Source organism: Rhamphochromis longiceps, linkage group LG15 (assembly GCF_057381845.1).
Source record: "Rhamphochromis longiceps isolate RC_006_pf linkage group LG15, R_longiceps_female_GT1.1, whole genome shotgun sequence".
Lineage (NCBI taxonomy): Eukaryota > Metazoa > Chordata > Actinopteri > Cichliformes > Cichlidae > Rhamphochromis > Rhamphochromis longiceps.
Genome location: NC_140571.1, coordinates 16,401,914 through 16,426,623, shown reverse-complemented (window position 1 = coordinate 16,426,623; position 24,710 = coordinate 16,401,914). Strand labels below are relative to the sequence as shown.

General features: G+C 37.9%; 2 protein-coding genes across 2 annotated transcripts in view; both read right to left on the bottom strand.

Annotated features, from left to right (window-relative positions):
• The window catches only part of LOC146652462 (disks large-associated protein 2-like), a 46,088-nt gene that overhangs the window by 6,623 nt on the left and 14,755 nt on the right, over positions 1–24,710 (bottom strand). Inside the window, exons 5-10 of the mRNA XM_085382704.1 lie at positions 18,316–18,360; positions 11,921–11,977; positions 2,756–3,114; positions 1,288–1,373; positions 795–1,201; positions 394–485 (exon numbers count right to left, since the gene is read on the bottom strand). Coding sequence (XP_085238830.1) covers positions 394–485; positions 795–1,201; positions 1,288–1,373; positions 2,756–3,114; positions 11,921–11,977; positions 18,316–18,360 — 1,046 coding nt within the window. The remainder of the gene's footprint in view (positions 1–393; positions 486–794; positions 1,202–1,287; positions 1,374–2,755; positions 3,115–11,920; positions 11,978–18,315; positions 18,361–24,710) is intronic.
• LOC146652463 (uncharacterized) lies at positions 20,165–24,093 on the bottom strand. The gene has a single exon (XM_085382423.1). The coding sequence runs from the start codon at positions 23,383–23,385 to the stop codon at positions 22,534–22,536; it is 852 nt and encodes a 283-aa protein (XP_085238549.1). The 5' UTR covers positions 23,386–24,093; the 3' UTR covers positions 20,165–22,533.

Genomic DNA, 24,710 nt, shown 5'->3' with positions numbered 1-24,710 from the left:
ACTCTGTAAAGTCTGCATTAGAAAAGGTATGAGTTTCCAGCAGACGTGACATGATGGCTAAACAGTGAGACAGCGTGGCAGTCCATTACTAAAACTCTGAGTTCCCATTCAGACTGCTGTCTCTGTGCATTAATGGATAGCCTCAACACAGGTGCTGCTTCCTATTGGAATTCCCCTTTCGTTTACTGCGGGGTCAATAGCTGCAGAGAGACTGCTTCGCTATCGATCTCTGTGGTCTATTTCTGGAAAGCACACAAGTGCAGCGTCAGGCCAAGCGCCTTCTCAAAGCGCTGAGAAAAAGGAGCCAATCAACAAGTTTACCCCTGACCTTTTGCGTGTTTTTGTACAGCATGTTGAAACAGGGATTTTGTCTGAAAGACATGCAGTACTCACCAGATTCTGCTGGCATAGCCAGTAAAACTGCTGAAACTTTTGAGACATTAATAACTGAGCACTCCCAACTGCACTTCGGATTTTTCCTAGGACTGGACACGTACACAAGCACAGAGAGAGGGAGAAAGAGAGAGTGCTTTATTACAGACAGCTTGGCAAAAGCCAACATGGTGAGCAATATCTTTCGGTCATTCACAAGAATCCAATCTGCTCACAAAATGCCTGTCACGATTCAGTATTCTCATTTTCAATGACAGCTATTACTGAGAATGTTCGGCTTGGCTATACTGCTATAAAGTCTGCAAAAAGAACATTCAAAGAGTAAATGTCATGAAAGCATTGAAATCCCGCAACAAAAGCACTGGATTTGACAAAAGTGTCCTTTCCATCAGTACACTCACTCTCCTCTGACAGGTCATGCTCCTCTGCCTCTGCCTCCATCTCTTTGCACCATGCCTCCAACCGCTTGGTCTCGTTGTGAAGGAGCTGCATAAACCAGCTGCCGTCCCTGCGGAGGGGGGTTACTCGGCCTGTGTCGGTGCTCTCCAGGCTGGGTTCAACCAGCCAGGGTTCAGGCTGCGGGCTGGGTGGCCCACTGGAAGGCCGGTAGTCCTCCCTGTAACTGAAAAGGCCCTGTGTGCGCACCGTACGGATCGCTCCATACTGTGTTGGCGTGCTGGGCTCAGAGTGGCGGCCGAAGGCACCACCGAACTGCAAACCTTTATCCTCCATGGAGGGAAATCCCTCCAACTCCATGTCTGCTTGCACTGCAGTGGTCACACTGTTGGAGCGCTTGAACCTCCCATGCCTACCAGGAACACAATGAAATGTAAAGACTCTAACTGAGATTTTAAAAAATGCACTGTGACACTTTCCTTCATCTCTACTACATACCGTTTTTTATCCTCCACCTGGATCCCTATAGAATGGAACTGAGGAAGGCCTTTAGTGTCAGTCTCAGAGTCTGTCACAGTTTCCACCTGATAAATGCAACAAGAGAACACTGAAATTTACAGACACGCCAAAGTACAGATGCACATTTTTAGCACCTAAAAGAAGTTTGACATTGAGATGTTTGTTACATACTGCCAAGTATAAAAAAACCCAACTTACGTGTAAGAGTAGCTTTACATTATCAATTTACATTATCATTGATTGATCGGCTGATTCAGATCTGCAGTTTTCTATTTACCACACTGAGCTTGATGGCATTGACTCAGTGTAAGCCTGACTTAAGAGTCATTTTACACAATCTAAATGTCAGGTGTGCTGTGGGATTTGGTATATCTCTGGCCTACAAAACACCTGCCACGCCATGACTTTCTTGCCATATTTGACCCACACAACATTTGCCAGAACTGTAACTGAGTCATAAATGCCATAAAAGTGCCATAAGTAGAACTTAGAGCTCAAATGTGCCTAATTTCTGATACAAAAAGCACCATAGGGATATATATGACCTGTTTGTAATTACAGTACATGATCTATGTGATAAAATTGGTTACCCCTAGAAATTTGCACAGGTCCCAGAAAAAGTTGAATTTTATCCAGGAGTTTGGCACTTCTTGAGCAACAAACTATGCAATAGAAAATCATCTAGTTTACATTAGAGTCCTGGTAGACACATTTTCATAGAAAATATGTGGAAATGCCCACAGGTCCAAAATAAATACAGTCTGCAAAGGAATTCTTGCAATGGAGTGGAATGTGGACACTTGCCTTCAGGGCGAGCTAAGCCAGACAGTACATAAAACAGAGACCTTCTTTATCTCACAGCAGACCTCCTTGTTTAAGCAGTAACATGATGGGAGCTACCTCAGCCGGTAGTGAAGGTGTGTTCAAGAGGTGAAAAACATAAATCACCAATTTATCCTTGCTGCTGGGTTCTTTTAATAAGCCCTCGGTAGTCTTGACATATGTAAAGGTCAACAAGACTCCATAGCCATGCACATTTGGGTATTAGTCACAATGAAAGAAAAATGACACATTGAACTAGTGCGGACACTTGTAGTTTGTCAGTTCAGCATTTTAATGTCTCTGTGCCCAGAGATGTATTAAAAAAGATCAGTTATTTATACATTTTGACAAAAATCATAGAAGCCAAAATGCCATCGTAATTTTCATTCTCTGAATCATGACCCAAGTTTATACGATTAAGAGCAAAGAGTGGAGATTATACTGAATGTCTGATTCACATTGGCGATCTGTTTATCAAAATGAGAAGTAGCCTTTCAGCCAGGACAGAACAAAAGAAGACAAATGGGACCTTCCTGGCACTTGGTGTAATCAGGGGAGTGGAGGGAGGTGGGGTTTAGCAATAGAGGCGAAAGAGGAAGTGAGTGGCCCGCGGTTATGTTGTTACCTGTATCCCAATAGAGGAACGTGGGGTTTTGAGGTACTCCTCAGCCTTGGACACCAGCACTGCTTTGTCGCATGTCTGGACCGAGGTGTGGCTGCCTAACGATGCATGCCTCTTGCTTGCTGCTGACTCCATGGCCATGGTAACCGCCTTGGTGCTGTCCAGGCTGTCCATGGAGCTGTAGATGGGACGGCCGAGACTGTCTGTGGTCCACAGACCACCCCGTGGATGCCTGCCCTCATGGTAGGCATCTTGGGTGGACTCTGTACTGCTCTGGGCTGTTACAGAGATAAGAGGCTTGGTGGTGGTGCGCGGGGGCACAGGAGGTGGAGTCTTCTTGTAACTGGGAGGATATGATACCGCTGGATAGCACAAGCAAGATGAGAGGACGAGGACAAGGCAAGACAAGGGTAGAGGATAAAAACAAAAAATAACATGAGAATGATAAATGTGGCCAAAGCTGACGAGTGTGTGATAGAGAAGCTTCATAGCTTGATGAGAGATTAGGCATTAGGGCACTTAAAGGGAGGGAAATGTCATTAAGGTAGAAAGCATCAGCAGCTTTGTAATATGTCTGTGTTTATTGGAAAGTACAATGAAGGATTATGGGAAGATTTTTGGTCTTTCAAGTGCAAATGAGAATTTGATGGTAATCCATCCAGATGGACCTCACTGCAGAATTGGAAACATACCAATTTCACTTGCTTTGCAAAGGCATATTAAAACACCTAAGATTTAGTTGTTCAGCATAGAAATTTTGATGCCATTCAATTTGTAGGAAAATAGTCTTGGCAGAAAAAGCATAGTTCAATTTAGTTAAATATATATAATATCCTCTTTCAAGTATGATCTCCATGGTAAATGTAGATACTATCGATTTGTTTGCATATATACATTTTACATTTTATTAATTGGATGCTCTGGTTTTTGTTTTAGTAATACAATTCAAGTAGAAGTACTATGAAACTCCCTACAGTTACCTACTTTAGCCTGACTGGATCTATTAGTGAAATCTTTCTTTAATTATATATTGTTTTATACATACCAGAGAGTAATCATGTTCCTTAATTTTATAATGGCATCTATCTGTAAAACCCTAGTTAATTAAAGCCTAAATCCAAAGGTTGCTCCATAAATTAAGCTTGAGTTTAATGGGCCCTCGAAACTGGTATTTTTTTTACCACCAAACAAAGCCCTAAATCAACCACTGACTAGATTAAGACTGAGAAAATCACAGCTTGAATAATTATAAGCTATATCGAGAAAAAGCCATTGTGCCCCATTTGAAGCATCACTCATTCACCTCTGCAGCGCTTTTGATGCACTTTGAACATCTCCCACTCAGGCACACATAGAAAAATATGCTAGTCTTCAGTAGCATACTGCAGGAATTTCATAGCAAGCTTCAGATGTTGACTCTACACTGACATAGAAAGGTGCAGACTGTTTCTAACATAGCAAAATTACACAATCAACTTTTGATTGCAGGTAATTACATGCAATATGTAATAAAAAGCCACACAGAAACCTGTTCAACCAAACCTAGTCACAGATTTGACTTCCTTCCAACTGGAGTTCTGTAAGACACAGCAGGTGAGTACCAAAATATAAAGAGCACAGTGACTCAGACAGCATGCAACTCAAAGCTTTCTATTTTTGCATCCTGGATTTGTTTGACTTACTGAAAGAAGCTGAAAATGTCACAGATTGCTTGGTACCAGAAACAAGCTGAATGATACAAATGTCTGAATGTCTCTACTCTACTGTCTGTATTTGTTTACTGGCACAATTATGTCGCCAATGTATCATTTTCAAGTCAGTTCGTTAATTAGATTTTTAAATAAAATATTAAAGATGCTCATTGGCTGTTTATTTTTGAAGATTTCTTTTTAATCCAACAACTGAACATAACACTACATTAGAAGGAAGTTAAATAAATATAAAGTACAGATCGTTTACACAGTAGCCTTTAATAGTAAGACTATGAACTTAAATAGATCAACAGTCTTCACTAATCTCATCTATAATATCTATTATTACCAGCTAGACCAAGTCAAATGTTTAATTCTTATTTTCCTCACGATATTTTCAAAGATATGTGAAGCAAATCCCATTTTATTTCTTGTACATCAATCCTAAATGTATGTATTTATATATACAGCGCTACTACAGGTAACTTTTTGGTAAATCACTTGGGACTGTTAGGGTCCCTAGGTCGTTGACCCAGTGTTTTGTGTTTTTGGTTCTTTGATTTTGTTATTTCATTATATTCTAGCTTTGCTTTACGGGTTTTTGGATTATTCTTAGTTAAGGTTCTCTGGGTGGGGTTTGGTTAGAGTTTTAGTGTTCTGGTTTTCTGTCTGTGTAATCCTTAGTTGCTGTCTCCCCTGTCTGCCCTGGTCCCACGTCTCTGTTCCCTCTGTTGTAGTGACTGCATGTGAGTCTGTGTCTTTTGTTCAGTCTCTGTTATGTTTCCTGTTTTACTTTGAAAGTCCATGTCTCATGTTAATGTGTCTGGTTTTGCTTCCTTTGTCTCGTTAGGCCTGATTTGCCCCAGCTGTGTTTCCCTCCTGTTACTCATTCCCTGATTGCTCCCTCTGTGTATTTAAGCCCTGTGTTTCTCTGTGTCTGTGCCGTGATCTACCGTTTATTTTGCTGTGTGTTTTGTCAGTCCGCCGGTGTTAGTTTATTTTGATTTTTCCCAGTTATGTTATGTTTGAGATCAACATTAAAGCTGTTTCGGTTTAAGTTTGTCTCTGGAGTCTGCACCTTGGGTCCTATTCCTGTCTGCACACAGCCGTCACTTAACAGGGACACTGTTTGAAACATCAGCTCTTCCACATTATTTCATATGAGCAGTGTTTAAGTCAACTGGGCCAACTATTTAGCAAAAATGGGCCACTCATACAGTGGTTCAAATCTGCTGAACGGCTACCCTGCGGTACCCCTGAGCAAGGTACTGTCCCTACACACTGCTCCCCGGGCGCCCAATGGCTGCCCACTGCTTCACTGAGTGAATGGGTTAAATGCAGAGAGGAATTTCCTCAAGGGGATCAATAAAGTATACTTTCTTTCTTCTATACTGCAAAGTAGACATTTCCAATGAAACAAACTGACTTAAGACTGAATCTTGAGATCAGTTTGATTGTATAATGTAAAAATGGAACATTGCATTTAAATGTAATCAAAAGGATGAATAAATAAGTAATGCATAAACAAATAATGTAACAATCACCTCGTCATCACCTCTTCATTATCAGCTCCTGGTGGAGGGCTCCACCATGAAAAGATTCATAACAGCAAAACCCCAGTAAACATGGAAATTTAAAGAGGCTAACAAAGGTAAAGTGGGTAAAGCTAAAGCTAGCCACAGCTAAGAGCCAGTAAACAAGCTAGCAGCCTTGATAGCAGTGAAAGGAACAAGGAAAATTATGGAGACGAGGGGAAAAAGGGAAAATGCTGGATGTTGTGCTGGAATTATAAACTGCAAAAATCATGTAAGTGTCTGACATTTATTTTGTCATTTAAATCCACTGCATCTGCTTTTGGTTAGTAAGCTAAAACCTGTCAAGTAAAGGCGGATGTGCAGCAACGATCCTATAACCTACTCTCGTTTGGTGAAAGTTGTTATTTTCTACATTTTTAGTGAAGTATGGTTTAGTCACTCCTTTTGGAGTTCAAATTAAATTGATTAACTACATTGCTAGTTGAGGTCAGCTACCATAACTACCTTCTTTTATTTGTTACAGCTGTTGTGTACAGACTAGGAATCAGCGGCTAACTCACAACACAATTAGCTCTCTGGTTTGTTCTTCACATCGTGTTTCCTTCTGTTTCTTCAGCTGTATTGCAACTTCATTTCAGTTTAACTGTATTCATTTTGGAATGATTTACATTAAAAAGAAAGCATACAGTCTTGTAAGAGAGAGTCTGCCTGTCTGTAACAGAAAATATTTGCATCAATAACCTAGCACAAAAGCAAGCAATACTACTGTATATGTTGAATAATGTTCATTTTCCCAACCCTATTACAGACCTACTAAAGACAAAAAATGCTAATGCATTGAGGAAGTTGTTAGAATAAATCTGCATTTTTGTTTGTGTTACAGTCTCTAAATGCAAAAGTACATTTAAAGTTATCAAAGCTGTTAATTTTGCCCAATGGTGGTCTTCACCGAGTCTCCAACATTCTTGTAAGAGTAGGAATGACCACTGTGTTGTTTTTGAATAACCAAATAACTGAGCAATCATATAGTTTGCTGCAGATGTAATGACTGTACACCCACAACAGTGTAATGAAAAAGAAATTAGCCTGTAAGTTGAGTCAGCACTACACAGCTATGCTGCAGTTCATTCATGTACATCATGATTGTCTGAATGAACTGACATTTGGAAACAGATTTGTTGCCCTCACATTTACAGTTATGCACTGGACAAAATTATTGAATAATTTGCTTAGGTTAACGTTGTTTAGTGAAGACATTTAATTTGCTGACTCTACTTACACTGTCACCACTTAATAGGCTTCTGAGAGTATTGTCCTACTTCAGTGTGGGGAGGGGGAATCACAACATATTGCTGTAACACCTACTGGACACCAGATGTCCCCAATGTAGACTGTACTGTACTTTCCATGTTTTCCATCTGTTAGTCTGGAAATTTTATGAATGAAATTTTACGTGTGTCTCTGACATGTACTGTATGTATGTTTTATGAATTTCCTTATTTTAGTAATATCATTATAAGAGTTGTTTTTCAGTTGGAATATCTGTGAGAGGCATTCACCTGTGAAGCATAATGCTATAGTCCTGTAAAACCCACTGACAAGTGCTTATTTTTTTCACCTGCAGTCATGTGAAAAAAAGGTTTTCACAGGAATCTAGCAGTTCTGTGAAAAACGAAGTACATCCCATGATTCAATAACTTTTACAGTCATCTTCAACATCAATTACTTGAAATAATAATTTTCTGTATGATTTCATCAGTCTCTCACAATGTTGTGGAGGACTTTCGGCCCACTTTTCTTAACAACGTTGCTTCAATTCATTGAGGTTTGTGTGGATTTGATTATACTCAGCTCTCTTTATGCTCAGCATTTCTATCAGGTTGAGGTCTGAATTTTGACCTGGTCATTGCAACAGAGGAGTTTATGGTCAACTTAGTGACTGCAAGGTGCCAAGGCAAAACAAGCCTAAATTATAACTACTCCACCACCATAATTGACAGTTGGTATGAGGTTTGTGTGCTCATATGCTGTTTTTGCCAAATGTGGCATATTATGACCAAACATCTGTCCGAAGGACATTGCCCCAGAAGTCCTGTGGATTGTCCAGATCCACGCTGCCATGTTCTTTTTAGAGAGACAGGGTTTTCATCTCCAACTCAAGATGTAGCATTGTGTTTTTCTGAGCTCTACCCAGTCTGACCTTTGGGTGAATTTACTGGGATGATCATTCCCAGATTGTGGCTTTGCCTTAACACACAGCACAATGCTTTACACCAGCAAACTGCCAAAATTTACAACTGGTCACACCTGCTGATGAGCAATAATCAAATGCATTCAAATAGCAGCACCTGACTGCTACTTACCCTCTTAATTACTATGGACAGAGTAAGGGTGGATGTAGTTTTTCATAAGACTTCGTAGACCCTGTAAAATCTCTCATTTCACAGGACTGTATGTACTGAACTGAACTGACAATTTGAATTCAGAATAAGAATACATTTACAAGTGAAGTCACTCTATTAACAGTCAAACAGTCCTGCCCACCTGGCCCCCTTAGAATGAGCTGATAACAAGCAATTAATTTAGTATATTTAATGAAGCCCTGAAAATCTTTACCTGAATACTATAAAATGCTACCTTAAAGTACTACATTAAGGTTGCATTTTATGGTATGCTTACATTAATTTACAGTTTGCAGTTAGTGTCTACATGAACTGCAATCAAGTCAATTTGACATCCATCTAAAGGCAAAATATTTTTGTTCATGGCAATATTTTCTTTAATCAGATTTGACCATTATTATTATGCAGTTTTTCATTTCAACACTAGAAACACACCAATTCCATGTCTGTGACATGGAGTAACAGTAAAAAACATTGGCATTCTGGATGTTTTATCTGTTTTCTTATAATTTCACTGTGAAAACTACAAAAAGTGCATTTTGGGTATACTCCCAAGGACCCTATCACCCTGCAGGATATGCGACTTCTTAAACAAAATATAGCAAATTCTACTTTTTATACATATACTTTGACACCAGGCTCATCCTTCATACTCATCCCCTTGCAGTGAATACATCTGTGTTTTATGTTGTTGTTAACAGTTTCGTCACATCAATCAAGGAATTACAGATCCTGAAGAGGTTAAGCAAAGTCCTTCCAATCACAAGCACACAAAAGCATAAACCTACAGATCCTTTTTGTTTTGCAGTTAGTCGATTTTATATAGCACAAATGCCATTTAACTTAATACTGGGTCTAGATACTTCTTCCTGCTCTTAATCTGTAAGAACAGGAACCCTCCTTGTGCAGACACTGCCACAACAAAAGACATTTATAATAGCGTGGTGATTTGACAAGTTAGGTAACTGCAGTAGAGTTTCTGGATCTAATCTCTGGTTAAAGTGGGGAGTCATTGTGTACTATGACAAAATGTGACAGCGCTGAATATAAAACACCTCTACAGAAGTCTTATCTTTTCTTACACAAGCATACTATTCAACAGAGTTAGAACAATCTCAACTCCTTCAGTAACATATACCAAAGTTCTTTGTTTAATTCACTTGTTCACTGTAACACAGCAGTTTGGGTTGGAACCATGGAGGAAACTGTAAAATTATGCTGTGACTTTTCCAGAACAGTTATGAATTTGGTGTGACTCATCAACAGGCTGGAAGGAACAACCTCGAGCTCTAAGGAAGAGGAGGGTGGAAATCTGAGGCTGGCACTGACAGAGAAGCCTCAATAATCAGTGTGGCTCTGCATTCACAAGTCTTGTCACATTTTTTTTTTATGTACTACAGGAAGTCAGAGTTTTAGTTTTTCTCAACTTAATCTTATCCTCTGTCCCACGCAGTAATACTGAGAACCAGTAGGAGTCCTTGAACACAATAAATCCCCTACCTAGAGGCAGTGACAGTGGGTTTCTCTTCTAAATACTCAGCTTTTGTTAAAAATTTGGCTAATATAGTCCAGGGAAGTATCATGTCTTTTGTTTAGTCAGTTGTGCCTGGCTGTGTTTGAATTTGATTGTTTGGCTCAGCACTGCTGCACTGGGCACTTCAGCAAATAAACCCACACGCTGTAGGTGCAGCCAAGACTAAATAGACCTGAGTGCCATGGCATAAAATTGTGTTGCTCCTCTGCTTAAATGTACAACATTCGTAGTATTACAAATAAACAGTGAAGACCCAGGTAGCTTTTCCATTCAGAACAGGAATTTTGACACATCAACAGCAAAGATTTGTCTCTGCATTTAACCACAAACAAACCAATGTAGCCTACATATCATCACCACAATCTCTATAGTTAGTTTCTATTGCCTTTTCTAAATTCTTCATCTGCACTGGAGAATTAACAGTGTGCATGACGTAGCTCCTCAGATTGCTTGAGGTGCAGTGTTACAAAAACTGTTCCCCTAATTAATTGATTGGTCAGTCGGGAAATTAATTTATAACAGCTTTGACGTGCAATTAATTAAATAAGTTGCAAATGAATCAGAAAGGACCGACATATTTGAATTCTAGATTCAAAGTAGTGATCATAAGCATAACCTGTACAATACTACATACCTGATTATTGATAATTAACAATTTAAATAAGTAACAAATTCAGGCCTGAACAAAATATTACATTTAGTTATACTTTTAATACAAAATTAGGAATGCGTTTGTTAGGTTATTTAATGCAATATAATGGAAATATTTGTTTTCGATCATAGTCCATGCCAACAGTTTTTTGAATGTTAAAAATCATGGATAGGGACTGATTATTTATTCATTTACTTCAAGGCTGACTGAGGTTATTTTTCATTGTTAGCACTCATGAAATGTAGGTCTGAAAAGTGAATCAATCCCTAACCTCTGAAACCTCTGCTACTATCATGACATTTACAGGGTTGCAGACCAGAGTGCAATACTACAAAGTGAGATTAATGGGTTGGAGATAATCAGATTTCCCTGTGTCCTGAAAGTATCTCTATTTTTACCTGGCTAAATCAGTGTGTGGTAAATTCAAGCTGAACACACAACCTGGTCGAAGCAGGTTATGTTCAGGGTTTTGATTTAAAATCATCTTAGGCTACCACGTTCTAATCATTTAAAAAAAATATATATTATATTTGGAGCCCTTTTTTGTGCCATATTGATTCTGCGCTGGGAAATATGTTTGTCCAAGCTGTACCTTACTAACATCACAAATGAAGCGCAGCCAGTTTAAAGTTTCATGGCTCTAATGTGTCACTTTAACATTAAAAATAAACTGGCCACCCCCAAAATTTGCTGCCTCCCTCCCAGTGCCCCCCGCGGCAAGACTGTCCTGTGTTGGTAATGATTTTAATAAATGTGAGCACAAGAGAGGAAGACACCTTTCAAAGAGTTTCAACATGAACTTGTGCTTTATTCCTATGTATACAATTTTTGTCATTATGTCCCTAACGATTTCCCATTGTCACCCCTACTGCTGCGTCCGGTGCTACCCCAATATTTTTAGTGGCCCCCATATAGCCACCACTGTGAAAAAATTCTGGAGGCGCCCTTGCCGTGATTAAGAGGGTATGGCAGCTCTAACCATGTCTGGTCTTATAAAACAGGCAAGTTTAGCAGATGCAGGCTCAGCAGCACTTTCAGATTAGCATCTGTGAGAGTGAAGCAGCTGTTTTGCCAACACTCCACTTTTTTTTTTCATTCATATTTTAAACCTCCTGTGGATGTTGACAGTTGACCGTGTCTCACACTGCTCAACCCTTTTGATGATGTACTGCTGTGTTTCTCAGCCTGTTTCAGATACCTGGTCCTCACCTGATTTTCCTTTTTTTTTTTTTTTTCGCAAAAATGACATCACTCCTTTGCTTTGCCCATGGATTTATGGCTGCGACTGAAATGCATGTCTGCAAAAATAAGTGTTAGTATGGAGGGAAAGAAGAGTATGGAGATGGACTGGTACCTGGAGGTGGCTGAGCACGATCCACGCTGCAGGAAGTAGGGAGACGAAACTGAATCCCTGTAAGGAGCAAGCAACACTGGTTAGGCAGAAAAGATGCAGGGTAGGAACACAGTAATGCTCAACAGTAAATCATCTTAGATATATATATATATATATATATATATATATATATATATATATATATATATATATATATATATATCTACCATAACAGACTAAGAATTATTGAAAATTGTTTACAGGATATATTGTCTTAGTTTATGCAATCCTTAATTCAATCATTTACAGGTGATAAGAGAGAGAAACACAGGTATGCTCAGTTTACATCAGTGCTTTTGTTTTTCCCAATAGATCTAAATGCATTTGTTTTGCAATCATTTCTTATGAGTAATTTACATTAACAGTCCTGCTGTAATGAACTTAACGCTTCACATTATAAAGAAAACACATTTAAATGCTCATATTTGCTCAACTCTAAGACACTGACTGTGTTTCTGTCTCAAAATGCAGACGTTCTAATGACACTGGCACAACTTAAACACAGTTTAATGGGCAATGCTCATAGGCAGTATTCCTTTGAGGAGTCAAAACCTTGTGTCTGATAACAAGGCTTTTATTGTCAGAGAAGAGTGAGAGTATATTAGGATAGACTTTGTTCTGTTCCATCTGCCAATATTTTATAAAAACATCTTTGTACATTTTAAAATGAAAAAAGAATGGCAAATGATGATCTGACGAGGCTAAACAAAAAGCCATTAAGCTATATTTATTTTAGTAAAATTAGGCTGAAAAACTTTCAAAGAGTCAATAAATATCTAGGCTATTAGGAATTTTGCCCATCAGTGTTGCCTGAATATCCTAACCATTTCTCAGGATCTCGTGATCTGTCAGTACTTATCAGAGGTGGGACCAAGTCATTGTTTTGCAAGTCTCAAGTAAGTCTCAAGTCTTTATCCTCAAGTCTCAAGTCAAGTCTCAAGTAATGTCAGGCAAGTCAGAGTCGAGTCTCAAGTCACTGGTGTAAAAGTCCGAGTAAAGTCACAAGTCTGAAATTTTGAATTTCAAGTCCTTTCGAGTCTTTTAAAAAAAAAAACACGAAAAAAGCATGTTGCAGTTATGCTAAATGTAAATGTTAGACCATGTAATTTTTAAATCTGTGTTTTTCTCAACACATGACAAAATAGTGAACTTAGAAAATACACACAAATTGTGAAATTGTACCTCTTTAAAATGCAGCTCAATTAAACCTAGCTCCAAGAATAATTTTCACCGACAGTTCTGAGATAAGCTGCATGTTATTCTTGGATGCGGTTGTAGGACCAGCTTTAAAATCGCATGACAAAAATATCATACATATTAAAAAAAACTGCATCACCAACGTAGCCTGGCCAACATTTGCTAGTTAGATGAAGTCAGCTATCTCATCGTAGCATATTTATATGCATATTTATAATCATACGGTTCTTGGAGTGAGTGCATACACTCATGAAGTTTAGTAACTTCAGGTCACTGCAACAAGCCCAGGTACAGTTTACCGACGGATGGGTGCAGGACCTTGAAATGCACCGTGTAGAAAGTAAAGACCATCGTACGAACAAAGGTAAGTTTACCAGTCTCACAAATCGTCTTCATAAATACACATTCGTTAACCGTTTATTAATATAACCTTTGAGCTCAACGGTAATTAATTAGTAGTGGAAATAATTTCTGGTTCATTACAGAAATGTAGCAGTGACAATAATACTGTATGCTGTAATCGTACTGGGCAATTAGTGATACAAAAAAACTGTTTTATCCTGTGAATAAAAGTATATGTTTTTGTCAATGTACCATAATAACAGAAGCGAAACGCAATATTGTGTCAGGACAATTCACTATTTATGCACAATAAATAAAGGAGCATAGCGCGACAATTTCTGTTCAGCACCAGACTTGCTTGTAACCTATATCACCAATTATGTTATGAAAATGACGTGTTAACTACAACAGCAGACTGACCTTTGTGTAAATGCTTGGAGCAGATTAACCTGTGAGCTGGAGTGTTCTGGGACGTTATATTTGGTCTTTGAATGGCTGCAATCCAGGCCATCCGTCGCCTCTTTGTTACTTCGGAAACATGGCTTGAACAATTTCTCTTCAACGACGTAATCCAATAACAACCGATCTCTTTACCCGTCGGCTTCCCGTGGCTGTCATGCGACCGGCTATTGCAGTTAATAATACAACAGCTTCTTGACATTTTTGTGTTTCTTTTTATCGCTGTATAACTGATTTCAATTGAAAGCCTGCGCGCGCTAGTACCTCTTGCCACGAGTTCCCAGAATCCTTTGCGGTTTTACCCCTGAATGACGTCACATTTTCAATCTCTATATAATATGCATGTTAAATTTTATATTTGGGGTGAAATATCAAGTCTTTTCAAGTAAACCGGTTCAAGTCCAATTCAAGTCCCAGGTCATTGGTGTAAAAGTCCAAGTCAAGTCACAAGTCTTAGAACATTTTTTCAAGTCAAGTCTAAAGTCATAAAATTAATGACTCGAGTCTGACTCGAGTCCAAGTCATGTGACTCGAGTCCACACCTCTGGTACTTATCAGGTCTGCGTTAACTTTTAAGTCAGTAGGCAAGTTATTAATGCATAAAAACATTCACTGTAACATGCATTATCTAAATCTCTACCTTTTCATATTACACATAATTAGAAGACACACAGAGCATAAATCATCACCATAAATATGAATAAGCAAGCCATATTAAAAAATCCAGGATGCAGTCAAATATTTTTGGATTATTTCAGTTAATGGTTTTCATATTATTTCATATTGAAGTAGTTCTTTCTGTAAGGTCAGCAAATTGAAATTAGACTGCTGAATTAGCCAATCCAGACTATTTACTTACACTACCAAAATGATGTTTAGACAGTAAGGAAGTAAGATGAGATGTGCTGAGACAGCCAGACAAAGAACATGTTTAGACTAAAAAGTAAAGCAGTCTCCTATTCTCATTCTTAATGTGAAGACTGGCTTTGACTGATGTAGTAAAAAACATTGCATGTTGTATTTCAGCATATGGATCTTTTTGAAGTTTCACTTTTGGCATTTTTAAAATTTCACACGAAATGGTTACGATCACCCTATGACCAAATGCGTTTCTGTTTGCATTTGATCTCATGAGTTTTAGTCACACTTTACATGAAGTGCAAGTACATGGGCACACATAAAAAACACTTATCACTACTTTACAATTACAATTAAATTAAAACATTTGAAATTAGCATATTTTGCATATGTGGTGCAGATTCCCAATTGATTATATCGGCACAATTAGGGAAAATAAAAGAGAAACCTTTTGTACTTACATGGACTTTATGTAAAGTGCAACCCAATACTATTCCATAACAATAATTTTGGTGCAAAAAATATAACAGACCTCCACTCTCGTGCTTTTCAGCCAGACCTCTCAAACCTTTTGCTTCTTTGTGTTCAACACTTAAATTTCAGAAAAACCGTTGGGAAAAGTTCTGACAGTGTCTCCGCTCCGTCCGACTCCCGCCATTTGTGCCAGAGGCTGTTCTTGCCATAGTTGTGGACTCAGACTGGCAAAGAGGCTGGTAAGATGCTGTTCTTACTCAGATCAGGGTTGTGGGTTAATGATATGCAATGACTGACGAGCTGTGTACATGAGCATGGGGGCTGCGGATGTAACAAAATGAAGGTGAAATCTTCCGTGTTGCTGTGTTTTATTTAACTCTAGCTATAGAGAGAGTTAATGTCTAGTTTCACTTCAGTTTGACAAGGATAATGATAAAAATGGAACTTTGGTGTTTCTGTTATCTGAGTAATTTTGTTGCAATCAAAAAGATTTCCTAAGAAATTAGAGACAAGCGCATACTTTATATGGAAAACTAGCAAAAAGTATTTTCTGTTTTACGTAACAGCATACATATAGCATGTAGTATACAACTTTTTTTCCCTAAAGTTTGTTCCCTAAACTTTGACTGAGCCAAAATAAATAACTGTGTCTGGCAAAAGCAACAAGGAAAAAGAGAAATAGAGAATTTTCTTTTCCTTGTTCCTATTCAGGCCCTATACTCTTGTCCTGTGTTTAAACCTGAATATGACACTGGTGTTTTGAAAAGATGGAGTGGATTGATTGGTAAATGGATGACTGAATGGATGATTTGACATAGGACAACTAGTTATACCTGACGGTGTGTAGAGGTCAATTGCAGATGATTCTATTGGGTTTACAAAATGTTTAAATTTAAATTTGTGTAGCCCTTTCTTTTACAATAAAACAAACATGTTGTTCATTGCCACATACATATATACATACAGTGGTGATGCCCCCATGGATGCAAGGTGGATTAACCTTGTATGTATGAGTATTTCAGAACAAACCAATACAAATCAATGGCCTAAACTACCACTTTTTTTCAGTGTAATAAACACACACACCCCCGGCTGTTAAAACCAAAGTAAAGTTACTTGTACACTGTAAGCTCAAAGGTGTTGTCAAAAACAAAGACCAACATGATAAAAATTAGAAAAGGGTTTCCTGAGATTAGGTTAGTATATTTTGAGTGTGCAAAGACAACATGCTGGACTAATGTTGGGAATTCAATAGCACTCCATCTAAAACGTAAGTAGGCCTATCCTGGACGCTGTACTATGAAGCAAGATAAACATACCCAGGGTATGTTAGCTGGCTTCACTTACCCTAACATCAGTAAAAAGGTCAATAAGTTGACCCAGGGTTTATCAGTCTAGCTACAATTGTATATATGACCAGTGATAAACATGGCTAGGTAAACTGGCAGCAGAACAACAGACTTTTCAAAAGAAGATAACACTATTATTGGAAAAATATGAAGAGGTTAAATACACAAATAGATCTAAAGTAACAAAGTTATTGCAGACAAATGACCAGTATGAGAGTCTAATTGGCTATATCAATATAGGTTATCTATCTGAACCCAATAAGGAAAGTCTGCAAATATGCATTTTTTCAGCTGCAGTCCTGATGAGGTTCAACTATAGGAGTAAAGGCTTGACATTATGCAATTCAAGCATAGGCTTAGACTATATACAGTATTAATTCTGTTATAATAAATCCATGAGTCCAAAAATGCACCCTGTTATCGGATTGCATATTAATGCTTATAGAACAAAAGTTTAAAAAAAAGAAAATAATTTGACCCAAACCGGAAAAAGCAAGGAATAAAGTTCCTTGGTTATTGGTTAGTGGTGACTTCATAGCTTTTAATCTGTAATCTTAAACAGAACCTGCTCCAGAGCATCTTAGGTCTGCAGAATTAGTTACCATGGGGATATACCCCTAACTTTATAATAGCAGAAACCCAGGGTTAACTCAGAAGCTACCTGGATAAGTCCAAATCCTGCTTTGTAGTACAGGCCTGTGGTTTATCAAAAGATTTGTTTCACAGAAACTGAGAAGTAACTATAGGATATGACTGTTAGTGGGCTAACATGTTCTAGGTTTGCTACAGTATATCTAGTCATCTCACTACGAACAGAGAGTTTAAGATTACTCATAAGTTAATTTATCTACTGAGAGCCCCCGATTACAAGTTTTACATGATTTGTAGCCTGCTTGAAAAAAAATCCACTTTCTGGTATATTTAAAAATAAACATATCAGTGTCCAAAATACCCAAATCTTCTACCATGATGTGAGACGGTAGAATGCTATAAAATACCATTTACACCACCCCATTTAAAATGGAAATAGTGTCTATCTTTCTCTTAAAACTAATCCTAAAGCAACTGCTAAAAACAAGTGACTTTACTACACATTAACAAAGGTATATTAAGCATTGATTTGTGGTGGTTTGTAGAAGAAAGCTGTTATGCTGGTCAGAACCTGCCTTAAACACAGTGTGTGCTGATTTTACTCCCCTCGGTTTTCATAAAGAAAAATATATACAATGGTTAAAGCAAGAGGGTGAATCACTGCTAAAACTAATGAATTTAAACAGAACTATAATATTAAAAGAAATGAACAAAAAATTAATTATGGTCTTTGTTAAAAGGCTTCATGCACATCTCAGTTAAATTAGGAGGCAGTTGTGCAGAAAAGATTTTAAAAGTATATTGTTCAAAATTGCCAGTGGCTAACACTAGGCCAACATGTGGGTATTTTTTGTTATATGTCAAACTTTTTTTCTTTTTTTGAAAAAGATCCAGAACTGCTATAAAATCTTAATATAAAATTGAACTCAATTTTGAAACAGATGAAAACAATGAAATGTATTATACATACTTATACATGATGGCATATTTAACTTATGATATCTCATTTTTATCAAGTGAAAATGTTAATGACAGACAAAATGTATGAAAAACATACAAAAAAGATAGAATAAAGCGGTTCCCTACCAGACCTACCGTACTCTCTACGCCCCCCAGCTAAGCTACGGAGGCCTAAAATGGGGGAAACGACAAAAAAGGAAAACAAACAAACAAACAAAAACAAAAAAGGTGATAGCTTAGTAGAAAAGCAAGACATATTGAGAGGGTCAAAGTAAAAGACACTGTGCCAGGCTTGTGTTGTGTATTTGCAGTGTGTTGAAGAGTATATAGATTTTGGACACAAAAAAATGCTATCAGTGCCGTGAGGTCAGTCGCATCTTTGAACGCCACTGTAAAGCTATGATCCCTATTTTTCCATTTTGAATTATCATAAACATCATAAACATTTCAATCCATTGTTTTATATCAATTTATGAAAAATACATAAGGCCAATAAAAGTTTGAAATAAATAATCACAAGAAACACCACAATAAGCAAAAATAAAAGAGGAAAAAACGTATCACACAGTTTTCATTCATTTAACAAAATAAGCATAAGCTAACAAGTGCAGGCTAAACTATCATTTAAAAAGAATGCTTTCTTTTTTTTCTTTTTTAATTTGACAAAATCGTATTCACTTAACAATGCAGTCTGAGATCCCTGAAAATTAGCTTGTTTTCTCCAAGACACCATAAATAAATGCAGGAAGAGAACACAGGGATAGAAAAAGATTTATATTGAAGCAGTGTTACAGGTTCAGGTGAGATCAGATTCCATCCAAAAACCCCTGTCCCATTAACTGGACTTCACAGAGTTGGCACAGTTGTTGCATCATATCTCTGGATGACAAGGAAATGTAAACAAAAACTAATGGCAAAATTGACTACATATTGAAACATATTAGATACTGTAGACAGAATTTCTTACAAATAGTTATATATTTCATTACAGAAAATATGGTTGCATGATAAAAAATAATTGCAAATACCCTTTGTCTATTTCATCTTCAGTCTGTTTTTTTAATATGTATATCCTTCACATATATGATTTGAAAATATTATTTAGATCTGTATTTTTGCTACATTTCAACTTGCTTCAAGGGAAGGGTAATATCTTTGAGCAAAGTAATAAAATGAAAATGAATGACTGGATTAAACTTATATTTAAAAAAATTTGGTGCATTCCCTGGCATCAATCAGTCATGAGTTTGCAGTTTAGTTGTATATAGATCGAGAAGAATGTTAAGCATTTGTACAGCATTTCCAAATATATTATTGGAGGCCTATTTTCTAATTTGGCTGTATTTGGTAAAATTGTTATATGATTATTCAGTTTTTTGTATGCAGTGTCACAAAACATGTAGATGCTACTACATAGCTGGAATCTCATCCCCTCCCCCCCAAAAATCGTAGATTCTTAGGTACATACAGGCTAAATTAGTAGAAATGTGGATGAAACAACTTTTTTGCAGCCAACACTTAAGGAAACCTTAGCGTTGCCCATGGCTCATGCAGAAATAAGAACGTTTTTTTTTCCAAAGAGTCACCAATATTTTCTGAAAATGTGATTCCATTTCCGAAATTGATGACCGGCATGAAGGCTCAACATAAACGTTCATATCTAAAACTGTTAAAATGTAGCTACATACAACAAGAAACAAAGGACTTGCATAGAATGAATGAACGCAGATTGGAGACGTCACGATTGGCCAGTCTTCAGCACCTTTTAAATTAGTTTACATTCCCCAAACAATGGGAAACAATGTAAGAGAATGCCACTGCAGTCCCCTCTTAAGCATTCAAAAGCATGCATATATATACACATTATATATATATATATATATATATATATATATATATATATATATATATATATATATATATATATATATATATATACACTTCATACTAAAATGATTATAGGCTAAATGTTGTCACAGTCATAAGCCTTTCACTGTAATCTTTTATGATTTTATGATTTAATTATGCTAACCCAACCTGTAATGGTCTGTAATGAAAATTTCAACGTCTTATGTTTAGGTTAAAGCTAAATTAAATAAGTTACAATGTTTTAAAATGTATAATCAGTATTGCAAATAGTAGACAATCATAGCAATACACTTGAGCTTATCCGTATATGTCCTAATAAAACCACAACTTTGGACTTGTTGTCAAACATCCCCATCTACAGATTGAAATTTAGTCAGGTGTTTGAGCTCAGGTTTAACAGCTTGCTGAAACAGGTGTAGGATACTCCTACAGCAGAAACTCAAAAGGAAATGTCTGCCTTCCTCCTTTTGTGGCTTCAACATTAATTCTGATTCACCTTTGTACAACTGTCAGCTTATCAAAATGCCGCTTTATTCTGTGAATATTGATTTTGTGGGTCGTGCAAAACAGGAAGAAGAACCACTCTCTTTATAAATTGAGAGATGATGCCTCTTCTTTATTTAAAGTCCTTGCTGAAGGTTCACATTTCAGTCGGGGTTTGATACATATAGGCTTCCGGTGGTCCTGTGCTGCAGTCCAAAGATAAGTCCTGTCAAACTTGTTTGCTGTTGGACTCTTTTTCCACACCTTTCAGTATTAACTTTGGTATGCCTTGCAGGTATAATGTGACAATGGAGGGGATGAGGGCAATATCAGTGGCTAATGAGCAACTATTATTTTATAAGTAAGAGGCAGAATGAGCAGTTAGCCAAATAGAGCAGATGATTCTGGGCTCCCACCCATTAGGGCTTGACAGGAGCCCAGCTAAGCCATCACTAGTGAGGCGGTGTTAGTACATTCAGTGGCACTATACTGCACCTCTGGGGACATATCGAAGAGGTAGAGGCCCTCAGTGGCTCTGATTGTCTACTTACAGGGACCAGTGTTTCTCTGTTATAGTGATGAACAGCCTCAGCATTTTATCACTGGAGAAATATGATAGGATTTAGATCAAATATATGTTTTTTTAGAGCTAAAATAAAATAAATGTGACTAGTTAAGACATTTTTCATAACAGTTGAAGAACATTCACTTAAAACAACAGGTGAAACACTGTTATGAACTTCTGACTTCATCATGATGTGCAAAAAACAGTGGGGTGATGAACAGGATGAAACAAATAAAGATGGACATTGAAGACTGGTAAACGTGTGTTTGGTTTAGAAACCCAGTTACTACTTTAACCCCTCTCAGCGCTTTCAGAACACAGTATGTTTGTAACTGCAAACAGTACAAGTATTGAATATAAGTTTCTCTATTTACAAAATGATACATTTATATACATATACAGAGTTTCAACATAAATGCAGTTTGTGCAGGAATGAGTTGAAGCCAGTACATTCAAACTTGATAATTTCTGTGAATTCCCCTTTACTGTTTTACGCTTTGCTGGCTGTTTGACTTCATAGTCAATCAGAATAATTTATCGTAAACAATTCTGGTCAGGGACTAGGTCCTCAGAGCTTTGAGACAGTGCAATCCATACAGTGTTCCAGAGAATAGGACTTTTAAACAATTTATGAGGGTTATGACAGATTGTTTTCACCACTACCTGCTGTTTCCTAAACTACTGTTTGATCTTTATGCTGCGTGGTTCATCAGTTCACCACTGAAAATATGCTCATATGTTGGAAATTAAAAAGAAAAATGCCCATTTCAACTGGAACTGGCTACAAAATGGAAGAAGGCAATGGCAAAGGAATGCTTTGATCACGATAACTGAAACATAAATTATATATCAATATATCCTTAAATAATGTATTCATCTTTAATGCATTCATTAAAAAACTAGGGTTTATAAAGTTATTCACAGTATTTTTTCAGGTGCTTAAGAGAATGTTTCTACATGAAGAGAAACTGGAATGAACATGAGCTATTCAAATTCATGTGCAGAAACAGACTGAGATATGAGTCACCTCACATTGGCTGATAGTTGAGTTATATAGTTAAATATACCTCAAATTTCCAATCATGATTACTTAAATTGGCTTTTTTGAGTATTTAAGACAGCGGAGGGAAGATGATGCTGCACTCGTTGGCACTTGAGGATCTGAATATCAGTCACATTCTCCCTCAGATTATGATGTCACCTCATTCTGGTGTGAAACAAAATAATTACTTTGTTCGATGGCTAAGCAAGACACTTGTTAAAAGATTGCTTGAACAATAGTGAAACCTGTTCAAGAGATGACAGACTCTGTGTCTGCATAGCGTAAAGGGACATCTAATAACAGCATGGTTCTGCTCCCCTTTTCTGAATTTTCAGGTTTTCAGCCCGTTTTCCTTATTTCATTTTCCAATTACATGTATGTATGGCTAAAATGACATAGAAAGGTATGACATGGGCCCACTGGTGTACTTCCTGCTCCACAGTTCTAGACTGGCGCTTCTGTGACCACCTGTGTGGCCAGTTGTGTCTGGCTGCTTATGAGCCTTTTGCTTTTTGTTGATCTCCCATGGGAAATCCTCTATTGGAAGTGGGCTGGCGGGGCTGCCTGACCCCTCTGGCGTGCTTTCAGGAGTTCCCTCTATAATCTCAATTCGAGGTGGGTCCATCAAATCCATGATACTGAAGGGTGCTGGCTCGGGTTGGCACATCACTGACTTGTCCTCTGTGTTTTGTCGTACAGACCAGCTTGAGCCTGCTTGAATTCCTATGGAAACTCTGTCATCTGTTTGTGTGGTGCTGTCGCTGCAGGGCTCCCGGCACAAAGTCCACATGTTGTAGCACTGAGTAAAGTTGAAGAAGTTGCTGTTGAAAGTTTTTAATTCCCCACAGACATCTCTGCGCAGCTCTGCTAGTTCGTAGCGCATTGCAGAGATTTCATCCTTCCACTGCATGTTGAAGGCAGCGACCATGTTAGCAGACTCCTTAAAGGCCTGAATGGCCTGAGGAACCGGTTGCTCAGAGGTGGCTATTGGTGAGGCGGTAGGGACCCTGTATGAAGGTGGAGGTGCCGGTGGGATCGAGATGGCTGTTACCGTGGAGCTAGTACTGTGCTGGCTGCGTGCAGCAGCAGTTTCTCTCTCTAGCCTCTCGAGCTCCGCATAGGCAGAGGAGCTAGCACCATCATCATCCTCGATCATGTCATCATTTAGTAAGGATGTTCCATCCAATACATCATATCCCTCTGGAAGAAAAATGTGAATATGCAAACAGAAGGACATTCAGGGTGAAAAGAACAGCTGGAGTGGGATTTGACTGGGATTCTGATCTACAGTATAACACATATCTATGGAAAACATACAGTATGTGAGTGGAAAGTTCCAAAGATGTACAAGCTCTGATCTATTGATTTCCCATTTGGTTTGACAGGTTTAACGTTAAGTAACGCGTCTGCACCCACCACAAGCATTAGAAATGTGCACGGCTAAGATGTAGGTGAATATCGGTCAGCCAAAACCTGCTTAAAAATGCACCTTTACTGAAATGTGCTTTTCAGTTCTCTTACTCCACAAAGGCAACGATTATGACCTAACTCACATACTGCAGGCTTTTCACAATGTTTTTACACTGCCTTCTCAGTCATCTCAAGGCTTCTTTCCATCTTTTCACTGCACAGCACAACAAAGAGTGGAATTAAACATGAAATACATCAATCATTATCAAATCATAGATTCATTTTTTTTCTGAGAACCCTTTCTCAAACCATGTCAAATGTTTCTGACTTACTTAAAATTTGTGCAATTTTGTGCAAAAGAAAAGATGCAAAGGGAGTAGAAGAATCACAAGAAGCAGATATGAACCCTATTGAACATATCAGGTCCAAGGTGGCTGATTTAGACCATGTGAAATATTCAAACCCGGTGAGGGCTGCACCAGGGAGAGGCTGCAATCCCACAGTCCAAGACAGTTGACAAAATCACTGCCAAGAGTTAGACTCTGCCACAAGTGGCCTTTTGAAAAGAAGCCAGATTTTCATGAAAGAAAAGAAAAAAAGTTCACACATGTACAACAGGTAGATGCTGCGCTCACAAATGATTGGAGACAGTGGCAATGCGATAACATTCACTGCTATTTTATGCTGAAGCATGAAAACATTCTGAAGAGTCTGGGCAGAACATACCGCATACATTTACACTTACAATGTGGTCTAAGAACACTTAAAATAGAGACGTGGTAAACAACTCACAAAAGCCAGCATCACATTCATCACTGTAATCAATATTCAGCATTACCAGTGCTCTAAAAATAAATCAACATGTCTGAGGTTTTATGAGTTGTTTGACACCATGTTTGCTACTTGGGATAACATAAGGCGATATTTCTACCAACTACATATAAACTTTATCTGCTATTTTTTACTGAGAAGGCAGTGCAAAAACACACATATACATAGATATATGTATGCGTGTCAACATTAAAATACCTGCAACAATCATCACTGATGCCTCCAGTTGTTCTTTCCCCTTGGTTATCCTTCAAGAGGTGGATGGTCAAATGGAGAGGGGTTTGCTGTTCGTCTGCCCTACGGAGCACCATGGGGTCCCTT